Source organism: Mastomys coucha, unplaced genomic scaffold (assembly GCF_008632895.1).
Source record: "Mastomys coucha isolate ucsf_1 unplaced genomic scaffold, UCSF_Mcou_1 pScaffold14, whole genome shotgun sequence".
Classification (NCBI taxonomy): domain Eukaryota; kingdom Metazoa; phylum Chordata; class Mammalia; order Rodentia; family Muridae; genus Mastomys; species Mastomys coucha.
Genome location: NW_022196896.1, coordinates 52,207,898 through 52,227,086, shown reverse-complemented (window position 1 = coordinate 52,227,086; position 19,189 = coordinate 52,207,898). Strand labels below are relative to the sequence as shown.

At 40.4% G+C, this 19,189-nt stretch overlaps 1 protein-coding gene across 2 annotated transcripts in view; it reads left to right on the top strand.

The window, feature by feature from the left end:
* Positions 1-7,252, top strand: part of Ogfrl1 (opioid growth factor receptor like 1) — an 18,004-nt gene extending 10,752 nt beyond the window's left edge. For both annotated transcript variants that reach the window (XM_031367040.1, XM_031367039.1), the window contains exon 7: positions 2,988-7,252. In XM_031367040.1, coding sequence (XP_031222900.1) covers positions 2,988-3,687 — 700 coding nt within the window. In that variant the 3' untranslated portion in view covers positions 3,688-7,252. The remainder of the gene's footprint in view (positions 1-2,987) is intronic.
* The last annotated feature ends 11,937 nt before the right edge of the window (positions 7,253-19,189 follow it).

Genomic DNA, 19,189 nt, shown 5'->3' with positions numbered 1-19,189 from the left:
TACAATGGATGGCTGTGAGCCTCCACTTCTGTATTTGTCAGGCACTGGCAGAGCCTCTCAGGAGACAGCTCTGTCAGGCTCCTGTCAGCAGGCACTCGTTGGCATCCACAATAGTGTCTGGATTTGTTGATTTTATATGGGAAGGATCCCCAGATGGGGCAGTCTCTGAATTGTCCTTCCTTCAGTCTCTGTTCTACACCTTTCTTTTAAGAAGTCTCCCTGTCTTCTCTACCCCTTATTCGTAAGAAGTCAGTTGCAGTACGTTCTTTCCCTATAAGAACCCCACATGCATGTGCCAGCTACATCACCCTTGGTATTTGCGGAGTAGTGTCTTCATATTACCCGAGTTATGTCGTCTTAAAACAGCCGAGAGCAGTTACTGCTTTTTCCAGGGTGTGGTTCCTAGCTCCCACATGGCAGCTCAAACTGTTTATAACTCCAGTTCCTGGGGGTCAGGCACCCTCTTCTGACCTTCTTTGGCTCTTGCATGCACATGATGCACATAAACTAAACAGGTACACACAGACACATAAATAAGTTTTTAAGAATTCATATATTGCAGATTCATAAAACTGAGATGTATGTGCTGAGTTTCACCCTTTAGATTACGAAATCGATTTTAAAATAATGTTTTAGGGCAAATATCCAGAAGGATGTAGATAATTTTTTTTATTCTAGTAGTTGTTTAGCTCAAATAATAATTTTTATTTTGTCTGTATTCTTGTTTGTTTGTTTGTTTGTTTTTGAGACAGGGTTTCTCTGTGTAGTCCTGGCTGTCCTGGAACTCACTCTCTAGACCAGGCTGGCTTCGAACTCAGAAATCCACCCGCCTCTGCCTCCCAAGTGCTGGGATTAAAAGTGTGTGCCAACACTGCCTAGCTTGTTTGTTTGTTTTTGTTTTTGTTTTTGTTTTTGTTTTTCAAGACAGGGTTTCTCTGTGTAGCCCTGGCTGTCCTGGAACTCACTCTGTAGACCAGGTTGGCCTTGAACTCAGAGATTGGCCTGCCTCTGCCTCCCAAGTGCTGGGATTAAAGGTGTGCGCCACCACGGCCCGGTCTGTATTCTTTCATTAAAATATAAGACCAGAACTATGTACTTCTATATCTCTAATAATTTGACATCTTTTCCCAACATTCCCAGGTGATTTGGTAATTACTTCTAATAAAGAACTCAAGCACTTATCTGGAAGCCAGGGCAGATATGTCCAGTGCTTTCAAGAAAGTTCAATGTCTGATCTAAAACAGAGTTCAGAAGTTAGAAGCCAGTACTAGTTCTGTTGGGTAGCAGTCTTGGGTAAATACATGCCTGCCTGCTAACATCAGACATGGTTCTGTAACGGAAGAGAGGGTCCTTAAGGGTTCAGCCAGGTGTGTGTGTGTGTGTGTGTGTGTGTGTGTGTGTGTGTGTGTGTGTGTGTGTTCAGCTGAACAAGGCTGGGTGGGGAGTGAGTTGTGAATTGTGACTAAGTTTGGAAAATGCTAATCCAAGCATGACCTTAGTTTTAAAAGAGAAAGGTATCATGGGGGGGAAATGTATGTTTGGAATCACGGTTGTTCTAAGTAAGGTCTGAAGCTTTTTAATAAGGAGGCCAGCAAAAATGGAGGAAATAGGTTAAACAGATGTGCCGTTATTCAATCCTAAATTCTGTTCTAGTAGATGATAGTAGGAGTAACAATTGTGCTAACAGCCGAGGGTGGTAGGTGACACATGCTTATAATCAATCCCACAAAATAGTTCTACATAATGTCCGTATTTACTGAGTTTGTTCATGCCCTTCATCCGTCTCATCTTATTTGAGCTTGGCAACGGGGCCGTTAGATCATGGTCCCCTTTGCCCCTGCTTTACAGATGCAAACACTGAGGCTTAGATGGGCATCACACTTTTTCATTGCAGTTAAGGAACTGTCTCAGGTCCAGGGGTTTAGTCCCTTATCAACCATCATGGAGGGAGACATGGCTGCATTTAGGCAGACACAGTCCTAGAATGGTCGGTGAGAGAGTTCTACCTCTGGCTCAGCAGGCAGCAGAAAGAGAGCAACATTGGGTCTGGCTAAGGGTTCTAAAGCCCCAGAGCTGACCCCACAAGGTGGCACACTTCCTCCAACAAGGCCACACCTCCTGATAGTGCCACTCCCTATGGCCGGACATTCAAACGCTTGACTCTGTGGGGGCTACTCCGATGCAAAGCACCACTGTAGTAAAGCTAGGGCGAGGTAGGCTCTGTCAAGTAGTTGTGTTTTCTTTGTGAGAATTCTCCTAGGCAGACAGAGGGCCTAGCGCTGCTTTCTGGATTTTGCCCGTCGGGTTGGTGCTGTTAATGATATCCTTGAGCTGTTAGCTAGTGCATCTCTGTGTAGCCCGGGTTACCTGTGATCAGAAGCACACTTCTCTGATGTCACAAGTGCAGAAGCAGCTGTGAGAAGCTGCAGCTGGCAGAAGTCATAGGTACGGAGTCCTGCACAGCCTCTGTTTTCTTCCATGGTGAGGTTTCTAAGTTAGGTGTGGTAAGAGACAACAGTAACTAATAACAAAGCAGAGCTTTAATAACATTACCATAAGAAGGGCTACATGCGTGGCTCCTTCACCTTCTCATCTTATACCATGGTCACTACTTTTCTTAAAACAGCATTGGCTAACCTGAGGCTTGGCTGTTTGTGGGAAGCTGCTCTTGTAGAACACTGATCTTCAGTGACGTCAATAAATAACAGAACACCAGCAAGGACACAGTCAATCTCAGTGATTCTTATGTTGACGCATCTCTTAAAGAGGAGAACTTGGTTTTTACATTTGAGTTTCACATTTGTTAGATTACACTGTTAAGTTTCCCATACATTAAGTAAAATGCATTCTATGTTTTATTATGTTAGAGTCACTATAAGACTTACTTTCTTGCTTTGCATTTCCGTAAACATCTCAGCAGTTTGGGCTTTTCTACTTTTCTTCTCCTAATTCTTTTCTCTCTCGTTTTATTCAATTCTCTCTTTCAGGTCTCAGCACAACTATTTAAGAATTACGCGAATTCTTAAAAGCCTTGGCGAGCTTGGGTACGAGAGTTTTAAATCTCCTCTGGTAAAATTCATTCTTCATGAGGCTCTCGTGGAAAATACTATTCCCAATATTAAGCAGAGTGCCCTGGAGTACTTTGTTTATACAATTAGAGACAGAAGAGAAAGAAGAAAGCTCCTGCGATTTGCCCAGAAACATTACACACCGTCAGAGAATTTCATCTGGGGGCCACCTAAGAAGGAACAGCAAGAGCGAACCAAAGGTCAGAAAACACCTACTCCGCCAGCTTCAGGCTCGAATGGTCAAACTTCTACACACAAGAAATCCAAGGACTCTAAAAATTCCTCAGGAGCTATTCACTTAAATAGCAAAATGGTGGAAGAAAAAAAGGGGGCATCGAGAGAGCCTGGGGAGGAGGCAGACAAGCCAAGCCCAGAGCCCAGCAGTGAAGACCCCAAGCCAAGAAACACAGAGAAAGAGAGTGCTGCTGATCAATCTGATTCTCCACCTGAGAAAACAGTTACTGATGCCACAGGAAAAGGAGAATGTCCAACTTCTTCTGAAAAAGATGGAGAAGGGGAAGACCAGAGCAAAGACTCTGAAAATTCTGAAAATGCCTGTTGTCATGCAGAGGTAGTGCCAGAGCAAAATGTCACAAACCCACAAACCACTTCTGGTTAAGGGAATTAAAACAAAACAAAACAAAACTGCTGTCTAATGTATCCTGAAAAACAGAGATGAGGTTACATTTAAAATGTTAGCCGCCTGTGACTTTTGCTGTAAGCCCTTTGTTCTTGTTTTTATTTTGGATCACAATGAATTGGACATTTCATAAGAAGTTTTAAGACCGGATCCAATAAAAGAATATATTTAGGGTGTGTTTTCAAATTCTGTATATAACAGTCACTTTAAAAATAGTTTCAAGTTATCTAGACGCAATTCTGTAGCATTTGGTATTGAACACATTCTCTTGAGAGATTCCTGCAGACATCAAGACCATCTGGTGATGCGGTAGCACCTGGCTTTTAGATTAATGAAGGATTGTAAGTTAGGTGTGCCCAGATGTTTCCAGACACTCATCTGGATTCCCTGTGTACAGGGCCTCAGAGATCTTAGCTTGGGTAGCTGCTATGGCTGGTCCGTCCTTCCCATTGGTCTGCTGTCCTCCTCGCTGGTCCGTCCTTCCCATTGGTCTGCTGTCCTCCTCTGGTCCGTCCTTCCCATTGGTCCGCTGTCCTCTCGCTGGTCCGTCCTTCCCATTGGTCCGCTGTCGTCCTCTATTCGCCCTCCTCTTGCTTAAGCATCACCAACTCTCTCAGCTTCCACATGAGTTTTCAAGTACATGTTAGGATCCTCTCCTATACCAATGTCTAGGTGGAACAGGGGATTTTTACTAGCCTGACTTCAGGATTTTTTTTTTTTATGTTCATAATAATAAAAATATTCTCAGTATTAAGTATTTAGAAAGCATATTTTTTTTGTAAGTGAAAAAAAATAAGGAACAAAAGTAGACTTGTTTTTTTTGTGGCTGTTCTATACAAAATTGGTAGTTGATTATGGATGCAAATCACTGAGGAATATTATAAAAATCACAAAAAATTAGTCATTTTGAAAAGTATGACTCTTCACACTGTCAACAAGCAAACTGTCCTTTGAGCCATTAGTGTAGTGATGCCCTGAGGACTCTACTGGTATCACCAGTCCATGGTGTCTACATGTATGTATATATGTATCTTCATGTATCGTGTGTATGTTCATCTCATTGTCATGTACTGTGTATGTCCATCTTCATGTATTGTGTATGTATGTTCATCTTCATGTATCATGTGTATATGTTCATCTCATCTTCATTTTCTATGTATATGTTCATCATGTATTATCTGTGTATGTTTATCTTCATGTATTGTGTGTATGTTTATCTTCATGTATTGTGTGTATGTTCATCTTCATGTATTCTGTGTATGTTTATCTTCATGTATTATATATATGTTCACCTTCAAGTATTGTGTGTGTATATTCATCTTTCATTTGTCATTTGAAACTGAGAACAGTTTAAAATTATATATACCCACTTTAAGTAAATATTAGATTTGCATAGCATTGGTTAAAAGTTTTATTTTCTACAGTGTTATTGCTAATTATTAGTACAAATCAGAAGACAATCAGAAACACTGTGATAGGAACTTCAAAACATTCATACAGACAAAATGATGAACAGAAAATATTTTTACTTTTTTTTCTATAGAGCGAAGAATTGACTTTTAAAACTCTCTTTTCAGCTTTTAAGAAAAGACCCATATGCTTTCACCCCACCCACACACGCCAGGGAACTTTTCCTATTTTCTCTTTCGTAGTACATCAGATAATCATCTTGGCTTCTTCAGCCCGCAGCTTTCAGTGGTGATTCCTACAAAATACTAATCTTAGGCTTTTCGAAATAAGATTTTATTGTTTTTAAATATACACAGCCCAGTCATTTATCCCTGATTATCTTTGTGCACCATAGTGGCACAAATATGATACATACTTGTTTGTGAATCATATCCCTATAAGAAAGACAAGAAACATTTCATTGTCCTAGGTCCGTAATACATCAGCTTTAGCTTGTACCAATTTGTGAGGTGTTAAGATTTTGATGAGATTTTTGTGAGGTCGTAATCTTGGTTTAAATTCAGCTCAATGCAAAGGAGTGCATGGACTGCCTTATGTGGTGTTTGTAGCAAAGTCTAAAGATCTTAGATGTTTACACAGGGTTCAGGAGTGAGAGGATTGCCAGCTTAGGATGAATTATAGGGATGTGAGCTTTTTAAGGTATTAAAATATCTTAATTCTGAACACACACTGAAGCGTTCAGAGCACTTTAAAGGTGTTTAGTATACAAACCATGGGACCAGGAGACTAGAGAGATGACTTGGTGGTAAAGAGCTCTTGTTGCTCTTCCAGAGGACTGGGGTTCAGTTCCCTGGGCCTATTCTGGGTAGATCACAATTGCCTCTACTACCAGGGGATCTGATACCTTGTTCTGGCTTCTGGGGGGAGTGGGGATGCATGCATGTGGTGCACATACATACACTCAAGCGCATACATACACATAATTTTTTGAAATAGATGTGGGATCAGATACTAACAATATTTTTTTTTTAAAAAAGCTACCAGATACAAAAGTTAATACAATCCAAATTACTTAGAAGTTACAGCATACAAGAACCCTTAGAAATAAGTTTTTACTTCACAATTTAGATTCTAGAATATTATTCCTTATTAATGGTTTTGTTAGGTTGTGCTATTTAATTTGAGAATACTTAGTCTCTAGAGTAGTACACCCTGGCTTTCATCTAAAATAGTGGCCTTTTTCTTGCAGCAGTTATTTAAACTGCGTATTCATAATGTGACAATGTTTCCTACATTTAATCTGTAAATAGCAGAGAAAATAGCTCAGTGAAGAACAAGTTGAAGTAAGTCATTCCTTTTGCTGATAAAATTTGAGCATCTCGAATTTTTTCTATTAAGAGTACTTTGTACATTTAATAGTTTTTTAACATAAGATCTATAGATGACGTGTTTATGTGTGTGTTCACTATCAAACAGTGGCCCAAATTTGACGTAGATGTTTTGTGTTTTTCAAACCACCATATGCTTACAGTAATTGACTGAGAAGCTGTTCCAGAAAATGCTGTGCCGCATGGCCAAGTAGCTAGATGCATTGCTGAGCATCCGCAGGTGTTCTCATGTGGTCTTTGTTGTACCAAAAGCAGCAAGGATACAAAGTATCAGCTGTTGATAAAATTACATTTCACAACAAATAGATGCTAAATTGCTTGATTAGCTTGGTGCATTTCTAATATTTTTTTTTTTTGCTTTCAAATATTTCAGAGGAAAAAATATATGTGAAGATATTTTGAAATACTATAAAGCGATAAATAGTTATATATTTCTGTATGGTGGAGATGTTTCTGACATTAAGATTATTGTATTGTTCTGTGTTTTCAAACTCATTCTCATTGGAAATTTTAAATGATCATGACTTGAAAAAAAATCTTACCTGCTTTCTCTAAATTGAGGCTTGTTGTCAGTTCTAAAATTAAATTGTATAGTTTTATTTTGTTTTGGGTTTTGGAATTATAATTTTTAGTTTTAAGGAACGAAGATCTACAACTCAGGAGTTACTAAGAACGTTTTAAGACTTGTTTTTTTGGTGTTACGTATATAAATATATGAATGTGTAATAAAAACCTGTCATAGCCATGCACATTGTACCACGCCCTCCTGATTTCCATAATTTACCAGGAATGAAGGTAAGATGGGGTGAGAAGGAAAAAATATACACCGAGGTAGTCCTTAGAAAAATCATTTTGATAAATTAACCTATATGCCAAATGGGATGTTTTGTTGTTGTTGTTGTTGTTGTTTTGTTTGTGGTTACATGAGCAAAGAATATTTGGATAATTGTTTTAAGGTCAAAGTTTGTAATACAGTGATTTAGTCAAGCAAATGTAAAACTATTCTCCAGGCACCTCTAAAAATCTGTGTTTTGTAACACAAGAAGAGCATTTTAAAAAATCTTAATTATAATTACATGCACAGGTCTTTAATGACTATTTGGAGTAAGATTCCTCATTACAAGAGGATTGGAGTGTAGTTGTTTTTAGAATATCTTCCTTTTCCTTTTGCTGTGGGTGTGTGTGCGCCCAAGAGTGCATGCATGCGTTTGTGTGTGTGTGTGTGTGTGTGTGTGTGTGTGTGTGTGTGTGTGATGCTAGAATCACTCAAGGCAGGGGTAGTATTAAGGGAAGATGGCTGAGTGCGTGTTGCCTAGCAATGCCTGTTTACTTACCTCTTTAAGCGTTGACTTTATTGCAGGAACAGATTTGTGTGGGAAATCTCTAGGCTGACAGTGAATACTACCCTACCTCCCCCACTGTTCTAGGGAGCCAACCCAACCTAGCAGATTGTACTCAGGGACAGTCTGCGTTTCGGAATCTCATTATTGAAATTAACAATACAGTTATAACATGAATGTCTAGAGGTTTCAGATGTGCCTTAATGAACGTAAATGGCTTTCATTCAGAAGTTCTCGTTACTATCCCATTGTAAACTCTTGCCAGGAGGAACCCTGAGCACCCATTCTTTAATATATTCAACAATGTGTCACCTCTGCTGAAAGAATTCAGAAGAACAAAGAGTCACTGGTGCTGGATTATTTTTATGTTTCTTCATTCTGTTACATGCCGGCCAATTCAAACATCCTTTAGTTAGTACAAGTCATAATGATTGGTTTTATTTTCTGTTCTGGCACTCAGATACCTACATAAAATGGACTGTTATTAGAGAAATTATTTGTTCTCATGGTTGTTTGGAGGAATCTGAAATTAGTTTGAAAAACTATCATGTTACCTTCTTAGTCGACACATCTAAAAGGCTTATCCTCGCTTTCTCTCTAGATAAGAGAAAGTATTCAAAGTCATCTAATTTTATCAATTCTTTTGTGAAATTTATTGTTTTCATTATTTGTGGAAAATAATTTTTCCTTGACTTAGAGTTTTCATGTGGGCAATCTTCTGATGCACTTGTGTGGCCCTAACCATGGCTGGCTGCTAGTGGAGTTCAGAGAGGACGGCAAGGCTAAGGGTCATGTGACCATCTTGAAGGCAGGGCAGAACCCTTTCATGGGTGTGTGGGACCTTCAAAGGTGTCTCTGGATCATGAAGATGTGATCTCTGATATCCAGGATAATGGGTGTCATTTTGATGGGTGTCATTTTCCCCAGAATATCTGCTGTAATTTATCTGCTACCATTTTATAGTGGTTCAGAAATTTATGAACAATTGGACATCTGCTGTGTAATTAGTTCTATCTTTATACCTATCCTGGGAAATACCGAAATATCATCTTTTACATTTGTTCTTCAATCAAATTTCTTTTGGGCTATTTTTTTAAATGACTTATTTTATAGGCAGAGCTCTGGAGAAATATAACTTATAGAAAAATATATATATATACCTTTACAATATAATGTTTCCTGTATATTTAGGGATTTATCAGACTAACTTACAAGCTGTGGTCCAGATTGTCCAACAGTGGTTGTCTACTAAGAGAACATCTAAGAATCCAGTGGTTGTTCAGTCCACAAGGCTGTGTTCTCAGCTGGCCTCCAATATCCACTGGAATCTGTAGTGGGAGCGAAGGAATGGAATTACCAGCCAAACCAGGAGCAAGCAGGATGAGAGAGCAACCTTCTTTTTCTATGTCGTTTACGTAGGCTGCCAGCAGAGGATGGGGGCTCAGAGTAAAGGTGACTTCCCACCCCAAAAGATATGGATTAAAGATGCATCTTCCCACCACAAAAAAAAAAAAAAATACAACAACAACAACAAAAAAATGTTTGTTTTAAGAAAGAAAAAAAAATCCCTCACAGGTGTGCCCAGCTGCTTGGGTTTTAGTTAATTACAGATGTAGTCAGGTTGCCAACCAAGAATAGCCATTATATTTATATTTTAAAAACAAGAACAACAAAAATGTTCTTGTAAAGCGGATGCAAAAGGGAGCTTAATGCCCATTTATTACTCTAAAATATTTTCTAAATCATAGCACCATAGTGAAAAAATTTTAAATGATGATGTTTAAATAGTCCATCTTTTTAATTAAAGAGTTTGGGAACTAGAGGCAGCTAAGGGATGCTACTAGAGAAAGAGACAGTCTTCCCGAAAGAAGAGCACACCAGTTGCTTATCCGATATGGTCAGCACTGAGAACATACACAGACACAGGGCTGAGAAGATTGTAGTTAAGTATTTGGGAACATATATGTATGTACACACACACACACACACACACACACACATACACACACATCTAAAAGGAAAAGAAGTAATGAAATTGAAGAACAAGGAGGCAGGCAGGCACTTGGGACAGTTTGGCGGAAGAAAAGGAAAGGGGGAAATAGTATAATTATGGTCTCAAAAGAAAACTTAAACAACTATGCAGCTTGTATTTATTTAGCGAAACCAGGTATAGAAGATAGTTTTAGCCTAAGGAAAGCTCAACTACTAGGCTCACGTATTTTCAACACGGACTGACTTATAGTTTTATGTGAACACAGCTAAATCCAAGTTCCCACAAATACCAGAGTTCTTTGAAACAGGAGAGGAATGGGTTAGAGATGCCTGGGGGTGTGTCGTGAGGGTCAGCCCAGCTGGGAGTTCTGCTGAGGTGATCAGCGATTGGTGTGGAAATGGACCCATTAATACTCTCCATGAACTGTGAGTTCCACATTGACACCTTCAATTAGGCTAATGGAATTAATCAAATGATCAGTACCGAATTGAATTCCTTTTTATGTGCAGACAATCAGGGTTGCTAAATTGACTCAGTGATGGGTGGCAGATGGAGTTTCTGTCTCTCGCGTGCTATCTGCATAGCAATTGTAGGGCATCACAACTAAGAATAAAGTGAGGGCCAAAAAGACAGGTCAGGGGGTGAAGATGCTTGCTGCCAAGCCTGACAACCCAAGTGTGATACCTGTAAGACCCATGGTGGAAGCAGAGAGCAGACTTTTGCAAGTTGTCCTTTGACCCTCCCAAGTGCACCACAGGCTTCTCACAGGTACACACTCGCGTCTCACACACACACACACACACACACACACACACACAGAGTAAATAAATGAGTGTAAGAAAAGAAACCACAAAACAATGAGAACAATTTTAAATCCTTTCGTCTTATAAAGATGTGTGTGTTCCCCGTTTGTTACACAGCTCTGATCCTCTAGGGGTGACGGGGTCTTCTCTGCACTGTGTTCTCCTGCAGTGTGAACCACCCAACGCTTTGCACGCTTGTTATAGCAATGCCACATGTAGAAGTTGGAACTGGTTTCTGGATCTGTATGTTACTATGGAATACTTCTTTCGTAATTCTATAACTGCATTAGCACAGTTAATCCCGAGCAAGTATAAAGTGCAATAGCTTCTGTTGCTAACTATTGTGTATTGTTTCTAAAATAATAAATTTACACTTCCTTTAGGATTGTTATTTTTAATAGCTATTGTGCTTAAGAACTGTTATACCATGAAAATTAATAAAAGTCAATCAACCTTAGGGAACAATTTAGTATTGTGCTAGAGTACACTGTGTTGATTTTGCATGATTAAAATGTTTTTTAAAGAGCTAGGAAAAAAGGAGACTTGATATTTTCCAATGATTTAACATAGTTTTTCTAATGCTTAACATCTAAGATATCACCTTTAATCCTCTGAGATAAATATTTTATTATAAAGGGTAAAATCTTTTATGAAGTTATTTCTTCTGGGAGACTTTACATGGCAGATTGTGTATGCACCTACTTGGATATATATCTTGCTTTCTTTTTCATTTTTTAATGCCTGTTCAAAGATGTATCAATGCAGGTTCATGAATATGTTGACTTTTTCATTTAAGCAGGATAAAATTTGTAGGAAATTAAAACAATTTTTAAAGAAAAACCTGGTCATGAGATACAAGTGAGGAGGCTCTAGAGCAGTGGCCCCTCAACCTTCCTGCTGCCAGTCCCTACAGATTGTCCCTCATGCTGCGGTGCCCGCAACGGTAAGATTATTTCTGATGCAACTTCATAATTGTAATGTTGCTGTTATGAATTGTAGTGAAATATCTGACATGAATGGTATCTGATTTGTAACCCTTGGAGAAGGATCATTTGACCCCAGAGGGGTCATGACCCACAGGTTGAGAACCACTGCTCTAGAGTCATCGGACAATGTAGACAGATAAAGTTGGGGGAATATTTTAACTTGGCTGCATTGACCTGATTGGGCAGGAAGAAATGGGATTAGAGAACGAAGAACAACTTGTGCTGAGAGAATCAGGTCACCTTGTACACGACGGAGAAAATGACAGAAAAGTGTAACAATCACAGGGGCGGAAGAACAGGATGTTAACCGCAGCATGTTGATGAGCCAGCAGAGAGGATGCACACAATTACTGTCAGCGAGAGAGAACGCACACATTCTAGTTAAGAGAACACTGAAGGGCTTCCTTTGGCCCACAGACTGAAGGCAGTGTAAAATTTTGTGAAAAATGGAGATTCTCTGGCTAGTCAGGTAGGCTGAAGCCTGCGTCTCTCTCAGAGTATAACGTTTGCTAAAGGAAAATTCACCCTTTCTTCATTTTAAGGTTCTATTGCACACCGCACAGGCGTGCCAGTATTTTAGAAATAAGAGGAAGACCCCACCTGTTTAGGTTTGTGTGTGTGTGTGTGTGTGTGTGTGTGTGTGTGTGTGTGATGATTTTAGGTCTGGAAATAGTGATGAATCATCTTAACTAGGACAGAGGAAACAGAAGGGTTATCTAGCCCCTCAGATTATCCTCATGAATATGTAGGATTGATTGGAACAACATTTTAAAATAAGACACTAAGGAGACAGATTAGAGAGTCACAAGGCTTTGATTTGATGGCCGGGGAACATAGGGTTTATTAATTTTGCCGTAATAGTCAGCATTTGTTCTAATCGGATTAATATTATTGTATATTCAACATTTCTAAGAAATGTACAAATGCTGAAAATGTGTATAAGATTTTTGTTGGTGGTGGTGGTGCTGACTATTCAACGCACTCTCGGCCTTGGAGAAGGAAAGGGTTGTAAACAGAAGGAAAGCGGCCTGGCCCAGATGAATCATGAGAGGTCAGACAGGTGTAAGGATGCAAAAGGAAAGAAAAACAGACATTGCTTGACAGTGGGCTCTGAAGCACAGTGGACGTGAGGACATATGGCAACACCATCACTTACAGTTGGCTGTGTAACCTCGTGCAAGTCTCTCAGGCTCTGGGCTCCATTTTGTGATGTTCTTCTTGGATCAGAGAGGATGTAAAAGTCTAGGGAGGTACTCCAGGCAATGCCTTAAAGGACTAGCCACTGGTGCTCACAGAGAATGGGATGCACACCAGGAATTTCAGAACATTTACTTCAAGAGAAATCAGCCTAATCACATCTATGCTAATCAGGTTTATAAACCAAAACAAATACTGTAGAGTTTACTTATAAATTCTAATGTGCTTCTCAGAAAAGGCTCCATGGGGTATATAAAATGGATGGTTTATATTAGATCTGTTAACATAGACAGGCAGAAGCTTATCTTGTTGTAAATATAATATATGAAATGGCTCCTCGTTGCTTCACCAATAATCATTTGGAATGGCTCATAACTAGATGACAGTTTTGGCTTCTTTAAGGACACTATCTATTTGATCCCTATTGAAAGCAGGACATTTCAATTTGTAACCCTCTAAGTGGAGATTCACTTTATGCCTTAATGGGAGGCTACTTAAAAGTTAAGTTTAAAAATGTTCATGCAATTAATTCTCTGAGCATGATGGTTTAACTGCCTTTATTTTTGTAAAATTAGATGGATGAATAATCTTGGCTGATATTCACGCTTTGAAATTCTGAATTGTAGGCATTGACATGCTGTGCATTAAAAGGGGTCTTATGCAACCTTTCCACCCTAAGAAGATCATACATGTATTATCAGCGTAATAGGAAATAAATTCACATTGAATTGGACAGAAATTTAACATTTTCACTTCCTTTAGAAAACAATAACAACAACAAATTCATGATTCATGTCAAGCCTTTGCCCTAAGTTTGTTGTTTCAGTTTCCAGAAATGTGACAGGAAAGCAAAGATCTCCATCCTTGGCAGAATGTCTTCTAACATTACAGAGAATGAGGCTGAAACAGGGGCGACTCCCTCCCCATCCAGACATGCAAAGGCAGGAGCCAGCAGAATGCAGAACTGAAGCAGTGGGGAGGGGCTTAGTGGGTGCACAGTGTGGCTCCTTTAGCTCAGTCTGCATTTTTAATAATTAGAATAGGAATAAGAGGATCCATCGGGCAATGAGCTGGCCTATTCTATGGAAAGAATTTGAAACCAAGAGACTGGGGCCTGGAGAGATGGCTCAGCGGTTAAGAACACTGACTGCTCTTCAGGAGGTCCTGAGTTTGATTCCCAGCAACCACATGGTGGCTCACAACTGTCTGTAATGGGATCTGATGCTCTCTTCTGGTGTGTCTGAAGACAGTTACAGTGTATTCATATAAAATAAATGAATAAATCTTAAACAAACAAACAAGCAAACAAACAAACCAGGAGGCTGAACTGAGAGAGGCTTCACTACTTGCACCACGCCCCACTGCCTACCCCAGCTAGTGCCACCATCGCCCCCCTGCCTACCCCAGCTAGTGCAGAATGCAGAACTGAAGCAGTGGGGAGGGGCTCAGTGGGTGCGCAGTGTGGCTCCTTTAGCTCAGTCTGCATTTTTAATAATTAGAATAGGAATAAGAGGATCCATCGGGCAATGAGCTGGCCTCATCGCCCGATGCCATCGCATCGCTCCCCCCCCCAGTTAGTGTCACTCCCCCCCCACCTCCCCTCCCCAGCTAGTGCTTACAATTAGCACAATTTCAGGTTTCCATTTGGGAAAAAAACCAAGGGGCCTCTAAAAATGGTCTTGGAATACAGCAAACTGCAGTTAGCTCTCTGAGTACTTGTCCTTGGGGTGACGGAACTCATGGTACTGCTCTAACCCTGACATTTCTTACCCTCGTCCAGCAGCATTGCCTGATCCCCCAACTGTTCACCAATATATCCAATGTGATAACGAAGACCACTAATGCTACTACTTGGTTTGACTCGAACTCATTTACTCACCATGACCATCACCACCTCCACGGGCCTTTGTCTACAAAATGCCATGGTGTCTCTCTATATTTTGCATGCTTAACATAAAGCCTATGATAAATGCAGTTTCAAACATATGGCAATAGCGTCTTAAGACAAGATGTGTGTGTATGTGATGAATAATTACTCATGTTCTTTTATGGACACAACATCTCTTCCTCAAGATAGGTAATTTTAGGAATGAATTATTTGGGACTGGGAATGGTGGTGCATACCTGTAATCCCATCACTCGGGAGGGAGGCAGAGGCAGGCAGATCTCTGTAAGTTGGAGACTGGCCTGATCTACAGGGCGAATTTACAGGACAGCCAGGGCTCTGTTACACAGAGAAACTGTCTCAGAAAACAAAATAAACAAACAAAGGAAAAGAATGAATTATTTAGGGTCTGGGGAGATGACCCAGCCGTTAAAAGCCTTCTGGTACCCGCATGGCAGCTCACAACTGTCTATAACTCCGGTCCCAGGGATCCAACACCCTCTTATGACCTCCATGAGCTGTGGGAGCACATACATACATGCCGGTGAATCACCTATACATGTAACATTGAAAAATTGTAAAAGAATTATCTGTATGGGATTTACTAATTTTATTATTAAAATATTTCTCAAGTATTTAATAGTTTGCTCTATGAACTTAGGTCCTGCTGTCTCTGGTCACTTCAGCAGTAGTTGTCCTTAATAGGATTTAGTGGCAGTTTCAAGTTCAAGGTAAGGAAAAGAAAAGGGAAACAAACCCATGGACCCACTGTTACTGCTTGAGTAGAAATTTTAAGCCACGTCAAGTCATTTTCAAGTCCTATTCTGTAAGTCAGAGGAGTGCCTGACTCTGTGCCCAGCTTGAATTATGTACCTGTGAATTAGGGTGAGCACAATATGGAAATTTCTCTGGAAGAAAGCCACCCGGACCATTGGGCAGGATAAAGATAATTCCCTCGGCAGTTCACAGCAAATATGATTTGCTCTCTCTGTTTTTACAACCCAGAAATCTTGATTATCAGCAAAGACCACATACAAAGGAGTACAGGGTTGTAGGTTTTTCCTTTTTTTTTCCCAGTAGCATTTAATTTTTAGGTTGTATTTGTATCTTTCATTTGAGCCTTTTTTTTTTCTTCATCTTTTTAAGTGTTGACAGCCAAATCAAAATAAAACACTCACTTACTTTAAAGTTTATGTCAGTAGAAACAGCCTGGAGATTCAGTGGATGGAAGCAAGTGATCACTCAGATTTCTCTAACCTACATGGGCATTGTTAGGAACCCTAAGAAGTTTTGAGTAAGTGATAGACATAGAAACCCCTTGAGTTGATAATGACTTTTGTGAAGAGGGTAACTTGATTTTGTTTGTACTTTTGTGGGTCATACTGTTAAAAATCAAATTACACAAGTAAGATGAGGACACAGAATCAGATATGTAAATAAATGCAAGGCATGGTTTCTAATTCCTCCTCTGCTCTGCTCTACCGATTGGTAGAGCACAAGCGCAGCCTACTGATTGGTTGAGTCTCTGTAGACTGAACGGGCAGTTTGTTATTTCGTGCTTGCATTTGCCTTTCTGGTTGAAATGTCCAGAGTGTTCAAAACTCCAACAGAATCAGTAAAATGCTTCCTTGGAACAACCTCACTTCTTTCAGTAACTCACTGATCATTCTGGGCTTTGTGCTCTACATCATTGCCTTTACCAAGATGGCGCCGTGGAAGCTGGCACTGAGCAGTTCCGCTCTGTATCTATGGCAACACAAATAGCTGAAGAAAGCCTCTGGAATGGCTGAGCTTGGCTACTCCCAGACTGGAAACAGGCTTGCTCTGGCTACTTAGACATAAACCTGGTGGTACTCATGGTAGAGCTGAAAGCCTCAGTCTTACACTTGTCGCGTGTAGCGTGCAGCAGTAGACTCGAGGCCCCCAAGCCTGTAGAGTCATGAGAATTATAGAAAACATGTAGATGATGGGAAGAAATTTGGTTCTGAAATTTTAATCTCATTTTTTTCTATTTGTCCGTGTGACCTTGGGAAAGGTGACTTATGCACTGTAAGTGTTGATTTATTTATAAGGTGGAATAATACTTACCTTGCACAGACTGAAGGTTACAGGATTAGCATGTCTTTTCCTGAGGCAGAATACACACTTACTGTTTGTTGATTGGCAGTTATTTAATATTTTGTAGTTTATGAGTATTTTCCACCAGGCCAGAGAGTCAAAAAGGGAACAGGAGAGTGATGGGGAAGAAAAAGCAGAAAGAAGAGCCAGAGCCAATTCTACACGTGATATTTGAGATCCCACTTTGACTTTTGTTTGAATTTACTTCCCGATTAGGGAACACCTAAACATTTCTTATCTAATCTGTTTGATATGCAGCAAAGTGATGGCACCAATAGAAAAGTTATATAACTAAGGATATTTATTATTTAATTATCATGGTAATCTTGAAGAAAATCTTTTCGAGTTAAAGGAATCTATAAAATGCCCATCAGGGGATTTACCAAGAGAAATAATACAATTTTAATGTTTTAGAAAGTTACTTTCCTCTTTATCATCAATAATGTTTTGTGGCATAAAGACCGGTGAGGTAGTTAGATTTCCCTCCAGTGTTTCAAAGACAATTTTGTTTGTGTAGGCAAAACTCTGCTGATAAAACATCACTATCTCCATTCAGTATCTAGGCGTCCTCTAAGTACTTTATAATTGCATAAATATCACTGCCCGCTCACACTGAAGTATGGGGATTCTGCTACAAGAAATACCCCCAGGGGCACATTTTCATAGTGTCTATTACTGTGATAAATCAGATGGATTTTTAAGTGGTAACTATGTATAACTCTAGGCTGGGTCATCCATAAAATAGCTGCTTTCAGCCTCAGAGACACAATTATCTTGGCCAACAGCTTCACCAGTGACACGAGGGAGACCTGGGCACCTTATAGGTCAGCCATGTCTGTGTGCTTACTGGCATTCCTACTGGTTGTAGCTGAATGGGGTTTCATGTAGATTTTCCCCCCTACTGTGGCAGGAAATTAACTTTAAATTGGAAATGCTTCCAGTTGGGAAGCATGTCTCCCCCAGCCACCAAGGTGAAGGACTTATTGTTACAACACTAGCCAAACTGACAAATTTGGGATGCTGTTACCTCCCATAACAGTCCACTTCTAGAACAGATGTCTAAACTAATTAGGGATAAACGATACAAAGTATGTCTAAGACACTGATAAACGCCAAAGGCTATTAGGAAAGATTGGAGAAAGGGGTGAAAGATGGCTGTTCAGATGCCGAGCACTTTCTTGGATGTGCCCAAGCTGTAAATGAAACAGCTGACTTGTGATTTCAGAGAGGAGTGAAAGCCGTCAGGCTTTGTCCTCGGATAATGGAATTAAATTAGAGGTTACAAAATCACTCCCATGGGAACACATGAGAATTTGGTATGTAAGATAAGCGGTGCACAGAGACGAGACGGAGTCCAGAAATATCGAAGTTTGGATTTAGAGTAGAAACCACAGACCCAATAAGCATTGGTTACTAGGCATCATGGTTGGAAAGGACAAGAATCCCCTGCAGCGGGGCTTGAATGAACGCCACAGTTACGGAATGTGGAACTCTGTAAATGATCATCTAGGACAGAAGTTCTGCAATCCGAAGCCAGAGAAGGAGCGCCCCAACGCCTTCCGTGCTTACTGGTGTGGAAGGGGTTTTGAAAGAGTGAAAGACCTTTCTTGAGAGGTCTTTCAGTAAACCTCTCTGCCGGCAGTGGCTTTGGGGTAGACAGAAGCACTGCGTTTTTATAACCCTCAACCCCAGAGGCTTCCCTTTCCTCTAGTTAAAAAGGGATCCGGCCAGGCCTAAGAAATTGGTTGTGGTTTTAATGCAGAAACAGAGATAAAGGACTCGCTGGTGGGAACTATGGCCATGCTGCAGAAGGAAGTGGAGAGAGCTCATATTTCACAACTGCAGCTCATATTTGCGACCTCTGAGAAGAGGAATGAGACCAACTGGGCATGTGCATGAGCAAGGAGGCTGAACTAGCGTCAGGTGTACGGCCAGGGCACCCAGGATCACTCAGTGCCCATACCTCTGCAGTCCTTCCCCTAGCATGTCGATGGTTTGGGGTCACTTGCATTCACTGCACTCTTTCAAAACCCCAGTTACGATTGCTGGAAGCTCGGCAGCTTCTAGAACATTTCGCATGCAGACACCTGCACTGGCAGAGTAAACTTTTGGTATTGGGTCATCCAGCTGGGAAGTGTACAGGCTCAGTTGGCAGGAGCAGTCTGCGAGGGAATGCTATGGAAAATGCTGGCAAGAATCCAGCCCATCAGGAATCAATGTAGCCTGCGTGCCAAGGTGAGAAGAGCAGAACGTTCTAAGCCTCCAACTACTTACTGTCTGCCTGCCTCCACCACCAAGTAAACTGCAAACACTGTAGGGTAAAAACAAAATGTATCCATCCCTAGCGCCTAAAAAAAAGAA